The sequence below is a fragment of the Phaethon aethereus genome (genome assembly GCF_964289735.1).
Source record: "Phaethon aethereus genome assembly, chromosome: 5".
In the NCBI taxonomy this organism is placed as follows: Eukaryota; Metazoa; Chordata; class Aves; order Phaethontiformes; family Phaethontidae; genus Phaethon; species Phaethon aethereus.
Genome location: NC_138579.1, coordinates 69,782,649 through 69,800,455, shown reverse-complemented (window position 1 = coordinate 69,800,455; position 17,807 = coordinate 69,782,649). Strand labels below are relative to the sequence as shown.

Below are 17,807 nucleotides of genomic sequence, written 5' to 3'. Positions count from 1 at the left end.
GGCGAAGATGGCTGAGCGCGGCCTCCCTGCGGGATGGAGGTAGCCGGCCCTCGGCGGAACCGGCGTGCGGGGAGGGCGCCTTCCCACCGTGTTGCAAATCCTCCCGCGCCGCTGGTGGGGCAGGCGGCTCTGGCTCGGTAGGGCGCAGGCGGGGTCTGCCCCGGCCTCACCTTTCGTGCTCTTTGCGGTTGGCTTAACCCGTCTTTCCTATGGCTGGGATATACAGCTCTACTCTGAAGACCCTGGAGGATTTGACTTTGGACTCTGGTTATGGGGCAGGAGATTCCTGCAGGTCCCTTAGTCTCTCTTCTTCTAAGTCCAACTCCCAAGCCTTCACCTCTTCTCAGCACAGAGGCAACTGGTGGTACTACTCGGGCTCCATGAACAGTAGGAATAACAGCTGGGATACCGTGAACACTGTTCTGCCGGAAGACCCCGAGGTTGCAGATATCTTTTCCAAGTGTCCTAAGCTGCCGGATCTAGAGGAATACCCTTGGACTGATGAAGACATTGGAAAAATACTCAGAAAAGGGAAGGGAGATGGCAATACCAGAACCTTTTCTCAGGAAGCTGTCAGGCGGCTCTCGCAGTTACTGAGGCGCGCCTTGATCAGGGTCTCCAGGGAAGCTCAGCGGCTCAGCGTGATGCACTCCAAGTGCACCAGGTTTGAGGTGCAGAGTGCTATCAAGCTCATCCAGAGCTGGTCGTTGTCAGAAAGCTGTGTCTTGGCGACTGTCAAGGCTCTCTCTCTGTATAGCATGAGTGCTGGAGACGGACTGAGGAAGGGCAAATCAGCTAGATGTGGCCTCACCTTTTCAGTAGGGAGGTTTTTCAGGTGGATGGTGGACACTAGGATCTCAGTTAGGATCCATGAATATGCAGCCATCTCTTTAACTGCTTGTATGGAAAACCTGGTAGAAGAGATTAAGGCTAGGGTTTTGGCAAGTCAGAGCCCGGATGGTGGAGGAGGGGAGATCTCGGCTGAAATCCTGGAGATGGTTATCAACAACGATGCTGAACTTTGGGGAGTGTTGCAACCTTACGAGCATCTCATCTGTGGGAAAAATGCTAATGGTAAGATCCAACTTTCATGATTTCTAATCTTCACACCAGCAAGTTTTACAGTGAAATCGTTAATTTCTATGGACTTGGTTTTTTTTCTTTTCATCTGAATCGCCTCTTGGTCATGGTTTGTATGTGTGTAAAGCAGACATGACTGTTTTACCAGGCAAGAATGATCCTGCTTTACTCTTAAGATGTATCGGTTTATAAAAGGCGCAGAGTGTGTGGGAAACTGAGCCCTGTTGTCCTAACAAATGTCTCCTGACTTTCTACCAGCTGCTGTTTTGAGCATTTTTACTATAACGGGCATGAAAACATGCTTCTCTGTAACCATGGGATAAAGTGTACTTTGCAAGCTGCTCTTCAGAAAATACTGCTGTTGTTTTTAAACAAAATTCATATTGTAGTGAATATCTTGCAGTTTCATCTTAAAGATGCTATTCCCACATACATCCTGGAGAGGGAAAACAACTTTTTTTTTTTTTTTTTTTTTCCTTCTTTGGGGTAGTAAAATCCAGTTTCTGAGAAAAACCTTATAACTACATGTTACTTGGACTTCCTTCTAGTTTAGCAGAAACCTGTGTTGTAATTACACTCATGCAATAAATAAGAGCTTGTGCTTGGCTTGCCAAAGTGAGTATGTAGGATGGTGCCTCCATAATGAGAATAACATAGCATTAAGGTACTTACCTCCGTAATTTGTTTAGAAAGCAGACTTTTTGAACAGTTAAGCAAATAAGCAGATAGAGGAATGTTGGCGTCTTCCGATGAGACCGAGGAGCAATTTAAAAGGCTTAAGCCATGACAGTTCTGTTAAGAAGCTGCACTGTTTATTTTGCATTGTCACACTGAGGAGTACCATATTTTTCCATGGAAAATTTAGAGAAATATTCAATTTGGAAAACTATTCTGTATACCACACAGAGTTTCATGACTTTTGCTGGCCTCATCATTATGGTCAGATATTCCATGCATAATACCTTTTTGATTTAACTCTTCATAAAACCAAGTGGCTTGGTCCTCTTCAAAAGATAAACGTGTGACGAGAGACAAGTAAAGGAGCAGATTTTCTCTGAGGAAAAAATATACCTTAGGTGAATGCTGGTAATGAAACACTTTGTCAGAGAAGGACTGACTCCACTTCTGCTGCTTAGGTGCATTGTTTTCCTGCAGTTATCCTATACCAAAGAAATAATGTCGCAATTCAGATCACTAGTAGGTATGTGCAGTGACTGCTGAACACTGTAGCCTGTCCACATTGGGTCAGCCTGGTTCATCCTTACAAGGTAAGAAGATGGCTGCTGTTACCGTGCTCACAAAACCTCTCTTAGCACTCCATCTGCCCTCTGTCCACTGACAGTGTTGCTAAATGTATGTGAAGAGCCCTTTGGGATGTGCTCTTGGCACTGGTACAAGACATAACTGTAACTTTAAAAGTCAAACATAGACATCTACTTTTTTAACTACAAGCTCTTAGATGGAAGGCTATAAGGGTATGAGGATGTCTTGTCCTCTGCCAAAACACTTGTAATTCTTTGTGTACTCTGGGAGTATTTGTCACCCAGTCTAAAAAGAGGACTCAGTTCCCTCTCTTGTTCCTTATTTGGGGAAGCTGGAGTAAAATAGTGTGGTGCTGTAAAGTAAAGCATGTAAATACAGTAAATAAAAAAACAGTAAATACTTCAGCTGTCCTCTGCTCAGTGCTTCTGCCATACAGGTTCTGTGTGTAAAATGAGAGAGGAAGAGTCAGTCCCTCATGGAGCTTTTTTGCTTTTTTTCTTAAGAGAAATCTCCTTTCTGGAAAAATTGCAATGACTGGATGGAAGCTGGTGTTCGATGGTAACATGAGTTGACTGTGCAGGGAAATGCTTATAAATATTCAAACCACCAAATGGTCAGTTATGATAACGCTTGTATAGTGTAATACCAAGCAGTCACTGGCCACAGAAGGATTGGCTTCTGTTGGCTCTTTTGTTGTTCCTGTCTTTCAGATCAATTCTGTCAATAATTGAATGCATTTTTTAAGTCTGAAAATTGAATAAAATTGCACATGAAGGTATCCTGTGATTTCCTGTGACAGTCTGTCACTGGTATTTTACCTGACACAAGTCAGTGAATCTTCTAAATGGCTTTTCTTGCAGTTGTAAGACCACAAATGGTTTTACAAGGATGCAAAAAAGCTTGAAATAACTTCTTTATTCTTCTCCCTTTAGGAATTGTAAATTAGTAGTATTCACATCATTCTCCGCAGTGCTTTCAAATGATCTTGTCTTTTACATTAATTTAAATCTGAGGTAGATCTAGCAGTAAAATAACTAGATTTATTCCAGTATGAGGAACAGGAAAATTTGCTTTACTGTCATTTTTGTTTCTTTTATAGTAAGAACATTTCAATGGAGTACTCATAAATTAGGAACTTGGCGTATGTTTGGGTTTTGTTTTATAGCACTGAGTTTGATGGCAGAGATAAAAAGCACTTAAACGTTAAAGTTCCAACTCCAGTCAGGCATTGCAATCTCTGGATGAAATCCGTGGCTGTGTACTATGCAGAAGATTGCACTGAATTATCATAATGGACCTTTCTGACATTATGATCTATTAAATACAATTTTCATTTATTAGATCAGGATAGCATGCTTCTTTGGAGTCTAAGAAACGCTAAGTAAATACGTAAATCTTTGTAAATTCTCAAGAGACTGAGGTTTAGAGCTGTATTTCTTCAGTGACTAATCTGCCATCAAAGATGGTAGTCCAGTCACTGTTCTTAAGGCTTTGGAGGCTGAAAGCTTAATATACTGTATTGTAACAAACATGTTTTAATCAACACCTGCTGTGTGAAGGGTAAAGTTTAAAACTCTGTAAATGCTTAAGGGGAATTTCAATATTATTTTAAAATAAATAATAATCTGTGGCTTATTTATTCACTCTTTCTGTGAAGCTGTTCTTTAATCAACTATTTGATGCTTCGATGAGGCGCTTTTTGCTGTTAGTGTGAATTCTGACTTCATGCCTGGGACTTGGTCTCTCTGCCTTGGAAGGAGGAATGTCATCTGAGCTTGTGGCCATAAGGAGCTCTGTAAAGCTCCCTCTCTGTGTTAATGCCTCCAAGAGGAAAATCTTTTCAGACAGTGGGATGTTGCAAAAGTAACGCGATGCAAGCTGGAAAGAAAATAAAACAAAAGCAGCAAAAATGATAAGCCACTACTGGACAACGTAGTTACTTGAAGGTGAAAAACAAGAGAGTTATGTAAACATGTTTTATTTTCCATTTTTGATTGGATGGGGATACATGATATTCATTGGTTTAGCATAGAGCTGAAGTAGAGAATGTATCTGGTAGTTTCCTGGGGATTTTGAGACATGCTAATTTGGAATATTAGAGTCTGTTCATGTAAAATGTTTGTTAGGAGATTGACAAGAAATATGAACTTACCTTGGAAATATGATTCTTTTACTTGATGTTTCCGTGTTTGATGCATGGTTCATTAGAATCTGAACTGTCAGCCTTGCAAATATGGTTTGATATTATTGCCCTATTAACTACAGCACTTTATGTTGTATTTAACTATCTGGTTATTGCAGAGCACTCCTGTGACAGCCAATACACCTGCTGCGCTATTTAATGCATCAGCACATCCTTGTGTTCCATAGATAGAAGTGCTGACAGATGTTTTTACAAAAAAAGGGGGGGGGGGAGGATTTAATTTGCTAACACTATTCTTCACATACCTCTTAGCTGAAACACTTGGAAGTTCTCTGTGGACAACCTAATCCACAAATTAGCCTGTTGATTTGCTCGGCAGATGAGTAGTAGAAAGAGTCTGACATAAGCTTGACTTGTGTCTTGAGACATTTTTCTTAGAAAGGTGTTGAGAGGGAAAATGTGTAACCTTTCCTCATGGTAGGAGGGAATGATATGAACTCAATAAAATTAGACCAGGGAAGAATTTTTTTCTTTCTGATACTAACCACTGTGGCACACCCTACCAAGCGTCAAGCATGGACTTTATGTTAAGTGTCACTGACTAACCCCATTTTCTTTCAAACTATATTAGTGCAGTGAGAAATATAAAAATCATAGCTGATTTTAACACTGAGCATTTTTTAGAGCTATGCCATTGTAATAGTTCCTTTTTATAGTTATCAAAATGGTCTGAAATAACTCTTTTAATTTCAGTGTAGTCATGGTACTGTACTGAAATCCAGCATAAAAAAAAAAGATGACATTTCACTAAATAGGGTGTCCTTTTGTTATCTGAACTGAAAAAAACGATATGCTTTTAAAGAGCCTCATCAATTTTAATAAACTATCAGCTTCACAACTATTCAGAAAAAAACAGCATGTTGGAAGGAGCGCATTTTGGGGAAGAGCACTGCAAATACAATCAATAAGCTAGCTGAGTAGAAATATAAGGCTAGTACAGTGGTACCGCAAGTGGTTTGTAAATGATTTGAAACAAAACAAAACACAATCAAACACACCTTTGTCTTCTGTGTCATCATATCTGAAGCAGTAGTTTGAAGTAACGTTGCTTACTGGGGATTCCTGGGCAGGAATGTGATAGACCTATGCGCACGTTTCCATGTTGGATGAGCGGGTCATAGTTATGATCCTATTTAAACTATGGCTAGTTTACAAACGTACAAACGTACCCCTAGCATACCTTGTGTGCTTCTACTCCTGCGCATTCAACAACTTGGATTTATGTCCACAAACCCACAAGGACAAATTCTTTAAGCCTAAATAGTATTGCTTGTATATACATGCTCACCTCTCCTACAAACGCAAACCAGTAGATGCACAAGTAAAAATACAAACATCTGCAGATATGTATCTTGCTTATGTTAAAGGGTAGATCAAGTAAAGCTAAAATGCTTTTTTTTTTTCCCTTATAGTGGGCTTTATGTGTGTGTATACATATTTCATTTAGTGATACTAAAGGAAAACTTCATTAATGAAGTCGTTATGCTGTCTTCAATTAATCCTTGACATTGCTGATATTACCCTGTGGCAATAAAGTCTGGGTGCTTTCAATTCAGTTGGTTAAAGAGCAAGTGCAGGAACTCCCTCAGTATATAAATATCAAGTGCTGATACTCGCATTTTGGTTGGAATGGGTGTCAGTGACCCCTTATTCCTGTGAAACTGAGGAGCTAGGCCTGTGAAGAAGGAACCTCTTGGGGAGAAAAGTCTGTGACCTGTTGTGTTGAGGCTGAAGTCTGTTGTTACTGCTAAAGCCAGGGGCTTGAACTGAGCAAATACTGTTGAGGCCAGGACATATATCCTTGGTATGTAAAACCCTGAGTTGTAACAGGGGTTTGCTTTTTTTTTTTTTTAAATTTATTTTTCAGGTGAAAAATTAAGCTGCTTTAGCTCAAAGTTTAGCAGTGAACATCTGTGTGATATTTGGGGTGCTCTTGCATATTATTTTTTTTGTGTGTGTCTTCAGAGAATCAGGAGTGAGCTTAAGTGTTTGTATTCTTAAGAAAAAAATATGACATTTTCTGAGATACATGTCTTCTGATATTGGAATGATTGAAATTAAATTGTCTTATTTCCAGTTTGAAGATCTTGAAGGATACAGTCAGCTAGTCTTTCTGAACTGAGCCACCAGAGTGGTGGTTTTTATTTAATTTCTCATGTGATTTGAAATCTGAACTCATCTGATCTGGGGAGAGAGGATGGTGGTCAGTGAACTTCCCTAACAGATCTCTAGCATTACAAATTGCCTCTTCTTTCTTGAGATCAGCACTGACTCTAGTGCGTGGATGTTGTATATATTCTAGCTGTCTTGAAATGTTATTCCTACCTCATGTGGGACTATTCCAAAACTAATTGCAAGAGTAACATAGGGTGGTAGTGAGTTCTGAATAAATTATGTTTTGATAGTGGAGGTTGAGGTGAAAGATCTTCTTACACTGAAAAATTTTGTTCTCTATTTTTTTTTTGCAATGTTTTCATGTTGTAATTATTTATTTCTGCTCTCGTACCTGGTATGATTCAATTAGTCTAGTTAGTGGTCAATTTAGAGCTTCCTTCCTTATCAGTTTCATTTTTCTGTCCCTTTAACTTAGCTTGGTGTTCTAATGCATGGATGTGCATGCACACAGCAAGGGAAATGTTTATGCCTATAAAGCCCTCTGTTGTATGAAGTGTAAGAAGTGAAGTACTGAACATGCTTATTTACGATAGACTACATAAAATTGACTTTTCCACCATTACCAAGTTGCAAAGGGGCGTGGGCTTAAGACTCAAGCACTTAAGTAACTTCAGAAAGAACTGAAGCTCAGAAGTGCCTGTTTGCACTTGGAAGCTTAAACCCAAGATCTTAATGTTGAACTAGAAGTAAGTTCATTTTTAAAAAATAACTCATCTTATAGCAAGGCAAGGAAATGGCAAAATAAGGCCAAAGGGTAATATTAATCCCGTGATCTTCACTAAGCTGCAATGTTGTCCTTTCTTAAAGTAAAATGAGCAGGTGTTTATCTTGAGCAATTTGTCCATTGTGCCAGCATAATTCAAAAGAATTTTGAATTATGAGAAATAATTCAAAAAGAGAAACGGAGGTTTCTAAACACAATAAAACCATTAGATACTGAGAAGTGCCCAGCAAGTCCTTCAGCAATCTTTATTCTTCTGAATGTTTGGAAACAAGATCAAAATAATTTGTTGTTTATGTTTTAGCTCTCATTTTGCATTTAGTCAATGCTAAGCTTTTCAAGTCAATATATGTGGTCCTTATTTACAAACACTTCCACATCATTAGAGGCTCAGAAGTCCTGCTTTGCCGTCTTACACTCTGGACATTAAGAAAAACTTCTCTCATTGACTAAGTTTTACTCCACCAGTATTCAACGTAAAAAAACGTCCATTTGCTGACATTGAACTTTGTTATTCTTTCGTCCATCAGCCTGAATTCTCAATAATTTCTGATGCTCTTCTTGTTTTAATGGGATTAATTTACATGTTATTTTGAACATTAGTGCCTAATAGGACATTTAGTTAAATCTAAGCCAGCCTGAGGCAATGGTAAAACCAGTACAATGGTGGCTTCATGCCTTCTTAATTTACAAATTGGGACAAAAATATTTCAACAGAACTCTGATTCTTTCCCTAACAGAACAAGAGCTACGTTTGAAAAAAAAAAAAAACAAAAACAAAACTGCTGGACCTTGTTGAGAGCATCTAAGTCAATTTAAGGATTCTAAGTTGTGCGTTTATGAGTGAGGAGAGCCTTTTAGATGGAGCTTTCTTGTAGGCAGCATAGATCTTATCACAAGAAAGCAATAATAGAAAGAGGAAAGGATGCACAAATGTTGAAAGCTTTGTTTCTTTCACCCAAACACATCCAGACTTGCCTTCTGACTTAGGTCACAAACCAGGCTGGGACTGTGAGCTCATTCTGGTCCTTGGGAAATGTTTGGCTGCCGCGGGTGTGACATGGTATGCTTGGCAACTGGAGCGAGGAGAGACTGGCGCTGGGACAGGCCAGCTATGGGCAGGGCATGGCTGAGGGTTGTTTGTCAACCTGTAATTGAAGTGTCTGCTTGCAGCCTGCTAGGGTGGTGGTTGCAGCTTTCGTGAGCATGGAATATGTGGGATAGAATTAATAGTGTGAAAGTATCTTCTGAGGGAAGGGTGTGCTGTAACTGCTGCTCTCTTCAGGAGCAGAAACTTAGGATCAGTCCTTTTAAATTCAAGTTAAATGGAATTCTGAGCTGAAAAATCCTTGTCTATTAAAACCTACTTGCTAATGTGTTACTTGCAGATGAAAGTTCCTTAGCATTGTAAACTTCCTCCTTATCTGTACAAGACCTGTTATGTAATGATGTGATTCCATTAATTATAGTCTAGCTGATGTTTTTTGTGGTGGTCCTCTAGGAGGCAGTTGTTTGGTTTTTACTATGATCTTAACGTGAAACATTTCTTTGAAATAGCCATTCAATAAAGCTGAGATTGTGGACTGTAACCTGGTGAGAATCATTAAATTGGGTCACAGGGATTGTTGGGAATGTATTTATCTTCTTCCTGTTGACCAAGGAAAAAACATCTGGTGTTCTTTGTATGGGTTTGACCTAGACAACTCATAGATTAGTTGTAAGCCTGAGCACTTGTCTGTCTTGTTCTGGTTGTTTAATTATTATACCTGAACCATTTCTTTCTTAAAACTTTTTGGATGTTTGCCAGGATACTTAACCTGCTTCACATCTAAATTGAGCAAAATACTAGCTTCTGGAGGATGCTTCAAGGTTTCATTCAATCATCTGTGTAAAGTGCTTTCAGGCTGTGGAGTGACAGGGACAGTGGAAGGCAAAGCATCATCTTAATCATCTTGGGTCAGTGTACTTTGTTTATGTATTTTGTGTGAGGCTTTCTCTCTATGCCAAGTATGTTGTCTTACACTGAGAATATGCATCTCCATTTGTTTGCTTATTTTATGCACAAGTGTCAAGTCAGCTATCTGACAGGCTTTCTGCCAAGTTTGTGAAAGTGAAATTGAAATTGAAGTCTGATTTTTTTTTTTTTTATTGCTTTATTAAAAAAAAAAATACAAGAAAGTTAGAGAAGTTTCCAAGTGACTAAAGTGATACGTTTTTGGTAGTGTTACAGTGCCACAGCAGTGTATCAGGAAACTGTATTTGGCTCTCCCTGTAAAGGGGAAAAAAAAAAAGTTTTGACATAGCAAAAAAGAGGAAAACTGTGGAAAATGTCCTTAAAAGTAATTGCTGTAGTTTTTGTGTAGTGACACCAAAATGCTTCAAATGATTAAGGGTATTTGTGGTGTAATCATGGGCTAGGTACTAAGAACTGAAGCCAGATAAACATTTCAGACCATATTTTCAGTTCATGCATGTGGATTTATAACAGCTGACAAATTTGCTATGGGGCTATGCAAGATCAAAGTAAACGTTGTTTATGATGTTTCAGGGATGAGAGGAAAGGAACACTACAGAAGACATAATCTGCTTTTCCCATTCTTTAGTGTTTATAACATTACAGTCCATGTTGGATACTTCTGTTACTTTCATTTCTAGCCCAATCTGGAGTCTGTTGCCTGTGACCTGGAGAAAAAAGAAGAAAATATGACTGTGTGTTTATTCTGGGACTTACACATTGAAAAGATAAACATGCAGAGGCATAATTATCTATTATTTTCTTTATTCAATATAGCTCTGGCTTTTTTCCTGATTAATTCGAAGATGACAGTGAATAGATTTTCTTCAAACATTTATATTTTATTGCTTGTGAATGAAGCACACTACTCTTTCAGCTGAAGGGCAAGAGTTGAATATTGGCAAACAGATAAAGCAGGGCATTAGGCCAGTTTTGCCTCATAGTCTTTCTTCAAACTGTTTTGGATTCTTTGATGTTTTAATAGAATTCAGTAGAAATCAATTTCTTATTTGCTTGTTTTATTTAAATAACTACCCAATGCAGCACAGACTCACGTCAGACCTAGTAGATGAAAGCAAAACCCCAGTTTTCTAGTTGCCTTTCGAAAGTTCACTCATCTTTAACTTTGATTCTACTTTGATGATCCACTGATGATCCTGCAGCCTCTTGTAATCTGAAATGGGAAAGGCTGAGACACACACTGAGGGGTGAGGAAGTGATGGTGAAGTCAGGATGCTGCTGTGGCTTGTGAGGAACAGGGGCATGAGCAGGTGTGGTGTGTCCACAGTAGGTATGTGTGCAGGCAGCAGAGACCACCCCTCTGTGTACCATTATGCTGGAGTGTTGACTTCAGAGGTGTCTTTTTGGAGTGTTTTATTGTGTGCTGAGTTTGGGAAAAAATGGTAATGCGAGCCACGAGAAACAGTAATGGACTGGTGCACTCTGTAAACTTGTCCTCGGAAGTGCTCATCTGTTTCTGCACACATGGTTGAGAGGTTTTCCTTTTATTTCTTTTTCAGTTTTTGTGCAATTTCCTGAGGTAATACCACAGGTCTAACCAAAACATTAGGGATGTATGTACATTGTCATAATATAAGAGATAATACATAATGAAATGTATTTCCGCTATGGGGATGGAGATAATTTCTGGTTAATTGCGGGCTGAATTTCTTCTTGATTTGAACGTTATCTTCCCTCCACCCCCCACCCTGTTTTGTGCTCAACTTGCACTGGCAGTTTTGTTTAGTCTAGAGATCATAAAAATCACTCCAGAATTGAACTGATACAGTTTTATTATGGTCTTAGTATGGTTTCTGGAACTGTTAAGTTGTTATATTAAATTTATAAAGTGTCTTTGGATATTTTCACTGAAGTGATAGTTTAACGTAGAGTGAAGGGAAGAAGATGGAAAACTATAGTAGTAACAACCAAGATATATCATCTTTATTAGTTGTTTTTAAGAAACCATTTCATTCTATTGTCAATATATAAAGACTTCTAAAGCTTATCTGTGGGCTCTTTGTTTTTTTTTTTTAAGAAGTGTTATGAAAAGTTCTCTTATGCTTTGGCAGTGTATGTGGAAATTTTGGCTTGTTTGAGTATCAGTTTTGTTTGAACTTGTAAGGTACTTGAGGGTGATAACAGTAAGATTATCAAGTATGAAATTTGTCAGAATTGTCAATGAACTGAAAGTGAGCTCAGAATCTGTGCGAGATGTGCTCCTTACTTTAAAGTTTCATCTTGCTGGAACCAAAGGAATCATTTCCATTAGCTTTTGGTATCTGGAATAGGTTTGTGAATCTCTTTGTTCCGAATAATGCTTCTGTCTGGTGTGGTGTAGGTAGAAGAGGAGAAAGGCAGAAGGTCAGGAAGATGGATAAGGGCTGTGATCTAGGCTCGGGGTGGGGGAAATACAGTATGTTCATTTACCAGTGTTGAGAGACCGGAGAGTTTCATTATGGAATAAAGCAGTGGCTTATGGATTTTAGTCTGAGATTCCTTACAATAGCAAAGGAATGATTTTGTGTATCAGAAAAGACTGGATTCTTTCTGAAGCAGTTGCCTGGGCTCTTCCACTGAAATAATTTGGATTGAGGCCACGTGTTTGTCTGAGGTAGTTTTGTTTTAGTACTTTGTAATAAACTTCAGGGCTTTACACCTTGAGGTGGGAGAAGCTTTGATGGTGACTGTTCATTCCGTGGAAAACCTGGATGTCCTGTTGTGTGTGCTGGGGGCAGAGAGGATTTAAAGCATCTGTGCACTGGGGTAGTTCTGTAGCTGCGCCGGTGAGTGCGATGTGGGTGACTGGTATACTCTTGTTAATATTATTCCATGAAAAAAGTGTATCCTTCCCTCCATTACCCCCCTGCCCCCATTTTCTCAGGGCAATGCCAGATGCCGAGTCTCTTATTAAAGCCACTCAAAGGAAGATTCATGTTTAACACTGCATTTCCTGATAGAAAGCAACCCTGGAACTCTTCTGGCACCTTTTCCCAGTGTATCTAATATTGGGTCTCATATTTTTGTTGCAGACGCGTGGAAATGCAGCTTTTGTCATAGGTTATTTTGTAGGGTGATGTATGTGCTACACATCAATAAATCTGGGGAGGGGACTGTTGTGCTCTGTTTTTAAGCAGTTGCAGTGACCTGTGACCTGCTGGAATTGAGTGATAAAAATGTGTGAATTTTCTTCTACCTTGACAGCAGTTCAGAATATCATTTTCCTTTTATAGTAGGATGATGTATATGTAAGGCTGTGTGACTGCAGTTTTTTACATTCACTGCAGAAGGCCAGAGCTTCCCTAAGGCAAGCACAACTTATAAATTAGAATGAACATAATTTATTAGCATGACGGTAACTCTTGCCATATAGCCAAGACTTAGATAATGCATATGTTATGGAAGAAGATACTAAGTTGGCACAGGGCATTTGGCCTACCACCATCTGCAAAGCCTGCACTCCAATATTCTGCTGTTGCCACGGGCTGCAGACGCAGACAGGAAATCATGGTAGGATGGGAAAGGGTCCAAAATATACACAGCCAGTATAAGGTTTGCAGTTAAAAGAGAGTCGGAGAACAGGCTATCTGTTCTACTGAACAGGCAGTGCAAAGTAAAACTGGCTTGTGTGTGTTCGTGCGCGCGCACTTTCAATGTCTTTTTATATTTTATATACTCATTTTTTAAAAGCTTGAATTTTTTCCACGTAAAGTAACATATATAACTTCAAATGATCCATTTATATAGGAGGGACCTGATTCAACCCTTGCTTAATTGGACACACTGGTCTGAAAGAGGAGTAAAGCAGTGGAGAATCAGGCCCCTGGTACACAAGAAATATTTTCTTATTTGTCAATGAGAGAGTAAGCATAATAATCTACATGTAATGAACTGCACCATGGGCAAAGCTTCCAGTGTGTCTAAAGAGTAGTGTGCAGCTGGTCAACTTACGGTCCCTTGACAGATGATCGGAGAGAATAATTTCTCCATCAGTTGCTGATTTGATCTTTGTATAGAAGATGTTTCTTAACTAAAAAATAACAACAAAACAACACCAAGTGTCATGCTAGCTCTCATGGAGTAAGAGAATAGGAGCTCAGCAAACTTATTGTGGCAAAAACATGAACTAAAACTTTCTCTCACAGGCCCACCTGTGGTTTTTAATTCCTACTGAATGGCACCATACAGTAGGGTAATTTGTTCTACAGGGATTTTCCAACCATAGCTTTTATTTGTCTCTAAGAACTGTTTCTTGCTTGCTTTAGTTGTGTATGTAGTCCCTTTTCAGCTGCATGGAAGAGTGGAACTGTGAATATGAGCAAGGTGAGGTGTGTGTGTTGCAGTGCCAAATATTGCTGGCTGCAGTGGTGATGTATCTGCCAAGAATGAGACTGAAGCTTCCAATTAATCCCATTTAGAAATCAAATAACTTGGGTAGCATTTAACCCTGGGACTAGAATCAGTGAATGAGGCAGTCTATTTCGTGACCCTGTATCTTCTAGTAACTGCTGCTTTTTTGTGTGTAATATAATATCAGAAAGACTTGCTGATTTTTATTTTTAATAAAATCTGACTGGACACAATTTTCAAATTGCGAGCTGTCTCCGCCAAGCCAGCTGCCGGAGTCTTCAGCAGTGCATTGTACTTCTGAAAAGCGTTCTAGCGAAACATTGTAATTCTGAGAAGTTTGAGCTGATTCTACATTAAAAGAAGTGATCCAAAAAGCTGATGATCATTTACGTGTGAACGCTGCCAAGTATTTCTCTGATGAGAGTACATAACAAAGAAGTGCTCGAGTGACTGAGTAAGGCTGATTTGAACAATCTATTGTGGATTATAGTTCCTCCTGATACTCCACAGTTGTGAGAAACTACTGTCACTTGTATTTTCAAACATTTTTTTGCTTAAAGGTACAAGATCTTTTGTTGTGAAGTCCCTTGAGCCAGTTGTGGGGGGACATAAAATATTTCTTGCTTAAAAATATTCATGAAGCTTGCATGGGCTAGCTTCATCTGACTTTGTCATCCACAGTGATTTCTAGAAGATGACAGAAAAGTTGTATTTGATTTGCCTTAATGCTAGACAGATTCTAATTTGACTTTTGGGTCTCAATAAGGATATGAATGGGGAATCAGTTGCTTTCCTAACCTTGCTATTTTCTGAACTGTTACTAAGTTTGCTCAGTGAATATATGTAAAAATGTGTAGTATTCATTGTATAGGACTGGTTTATCTGAGGACACTTTTATGTTGTTCAGGGACAACAGGTTACTTTCTGTGCTTGTTATGTGATGAACAACATGGGCCTTAAAAGACTCGTGTGGGAGTGATTTCTTCTGCTTTTTGTGATTTGCTGTTGAAGAGAAATGAAGCAGTTTATATAAAGCAGCTGGTTGTTTTGGAACAAAATCAGCATAACACACTAAAGAACCCATTAATCACTTAGCTTGACCTTATTATTTAAAAAAAAAAAACCCTCTTGCATCTATTGTTCATTTCAGAATGCTAGAGATGCCAAGAAATACGTTATGTATTCAGATCTATAGGTTAAGAGCATCAAATTAAGTTTTAATAGGGAGCAAAACCAAAATGGATTCCTCCTGAAGTACTGGCTCTCCTTTTACTCATTTTTAGGACTAGACAAAGGCTGTATAAATACCTGCACAAATAAAGAACTGCTGTGAACTCTCATCTCATTCCATAGTTGCCATGTGTGAATTTTTGTCCTGGGATAGTGGCAGCTTCTTGTTGTTCAGTCCTTGCCAACACGAATGCCCTCACTTTCCAGCAAGTCTTTCAGGAAGGGGGAAAAAAAAGAGGAATAAACCATCTTCCATGTCCCCTCCTCTCCAAAATCCCAACTCTCATTTGACAAGAGAACCAATTCTGTATTTAGACTTTTAAGTTCCTCGGTGCAGTGTCTGTCTTGCGTATCCCCTGTGTAGTCTAATGGTATTGGAAGAGCTTGCTATGTTATAATCCTGTTAACTTGTTGCAGAGAATTTTGAGTACTGTGGATGAATGGATCAGCCATTAAAACCTAGATTAGTTTTGAGATGGAGGAAAGGGGTCAGTAGATGACTTTTCGAAATAAATTATTTGGTCAGAAAGCTGCTCTGTGATTGCATAGGAGCATAATACAATTGGCTATTCCTGCAAACCCAAATGTAATCATAACCACGGGATCAAGCTTTCATTCAGCTTTTAAGGAAGGTACTCAAACAGCATTTTCATTTTATTGGGAGAGTACAGTCAGGTTTGTGGTGTTCTTTAATAAATAGTAGTTCATAAAACTGGCAGCCTTAATTGGATGTAACAGTTAGTAGAAGCATATGAGGTGAACCAGAATGAGATCTCTTGGGGTCTGAATTGCCTCTTCTCTTAAAATACGCATGACTTGTTGCAGTGAGTAGCTGAGGTCAAGAAAAACATAGTAATAATTTTGTTTGAATAATGGCATTCATGTAGCTGTGCTAATGAGCTGTATTCTGCTGTCTGTCCTACAGGCTGTGGACTGGACTCTGAGCTTATTTTACATCTCTAATGGCTTCTGTCTGCAGTAGAGCTTCCATCAATGCACAGTGATGTAATGACTCAGAATCTGACCTTATTGCACTGCTTTCCCACAACTGTTGTGCAGCAATAACACAGCTGTTCACAGACTTTTTTTTTCCAATTGGCTGCTTTGGGAGACATTATTCTTTGGCCTCAACTTCCTAATGCAAGTAATCAGCCACTCTTTAGTAAAAACATTAAAACAGAGCAGGCAGTGGTGTTGAAGGCATTAAGCATTGCTTGAGTATTTGGTTCTGCTCAAAATGTTCAGGTCTTTAATGAATATTTGGTTTATTTTTATGGGCAGTGAATTATGTGCTTCCTCCCTCTCTTTGCCCCTGTCTTTTTCTCAGCTTATGACAAGTTAAGACAAAAGCAGCACTAAAGAAAGGAATGAAGTGTTTCATATAGATATATCTTGTAGGCTTTTTTTCATTAATGCCATGGATACAAGCTCTGTTACATTCAGTATCCCCACTGACAATCGGAGAAGTTGCATGTGCTAGCACTTCACTGCTTAGTGTTTTGGGGTGGGTTTTTTTTTTTTCCCCTTAAGTATCTTTGATTCATTCATTGTGAAAGTACTGTGAGCTTATGAATTAGACCCAAAAAAGGGTGGGAGGAGGAATGTAAATGAATACTTTGGGAGCTGGAAATCTTGGCTGCACTGTGTAACTACTTGGTCACATTAAAATGACTGAAATGCTGGTTAGGAGGAGCTCCTGGAGATCATTTAGTCCAATCTCCCACCCGTAGTTGGACTCCTGCCAGAACTAGATCAGGCTTTGCCTCTCTCAATCTTGAAAATATCCATGTGGTAGATCCCACAGCCTCTCTGAGCGACCTGCTCACTCTTCAGCAAAGAAGTTTCCTGTAATGCTCGACCTGAGCCTCCCAAGCCACAGTTTGTGCCCAAGTGCCCTTGGTGCACCATGTGTCACTCATGAGAAGGATCTGACTTCATAATTTTTGTAGCTACCCTTCAAGTAGTTGTAGGCTTCTTTTAAATTGGCCCTCAGCCTATACGAGCCCAGCTCCCTTGCCCTCTCCTTCAAGATTGTGCTCTCTGGGTCCCTGACCATGTTCAGGCGGAGACCCTCTGCTGGTGTCTCTGCAGTTTATCTGCATCCCTCTTGAAGTGGGAAGCCTAAAACAGTGTTCCCCACAAACTGACTGAGCCTGATTATGAAGATATTAAACAATATAGCCCCCAGTATCAACTCCTGTGTTCTCTGCTCGTTACCCTTCTGCCAAATGAATACTGGACACATAATATGCAGTACTGTATGTTATGTGGTCTACTGTCATCTCTGCCTCACAATGAGTGTGGAAAGGCCTTTCTGGTTAGAAACTGCTGTTGAATTCTGCCCAGGCAGAGTGCAAGGAAGCAGTGGCAGAGCTCCAGAGATGAAGAGACAGAAGTGTGGCAAGGAGGAGGCAGCAGTCAGCGGGCTTGCTCCAAAGCGGTTGGCAATCCCAGGTCTTCTGACTCCTGTCTGGTTTCTGAAGACTTGGCTTCTCTGTGATACTGAGGCTGTTGTATAACTTTTTGGCCATGTGATTTCTCTCTCTCTCTCTCGGCGCCTACACCACACACACACACACACACACACACACCCCCCCGGTCTCTGTTTTTAATTCATATGTTAAATGACGCTCATGATGTCTTTAACCTTTTGGAGAGTATGTAAAGTTCAGTGAATGAAAGAACTTCACAAACAAGTGCGTTGCATCGCCTTGTGACCATGCATTCATACTTAGCTGTCAGTGGCCATCATGTCCCTTGTCGCTTATAGA

At 39.5% G+C, this 17,807-nt stretch overlaps 1 protein-coding gene across 1 annotated transcript in view; it reads left to right on the top strand.

Annotated features, from left to right (window-relative positions):
• Nucleotides 1-209: 209 nt before the first annotated feature.
• ABTB2 (ankyrin repeat and BTB domain containing 2) overlaps nt 210-17,807 on the top strand; it is a gene marked incomplete at both ends in the record, with an annotated part of 131,674 nt that continues 114,076 nt past the window's right edge. Inside the window, one exon of the mRNA XM_082000687.1 lies at nt 210-1,074. Within this exon, the coding sequence (XP_081856813.1) occupies nt 210-1,074 (865 nt within the window). The remainder of the gene's footprint in view (nt 1,075-17,807) is intronic.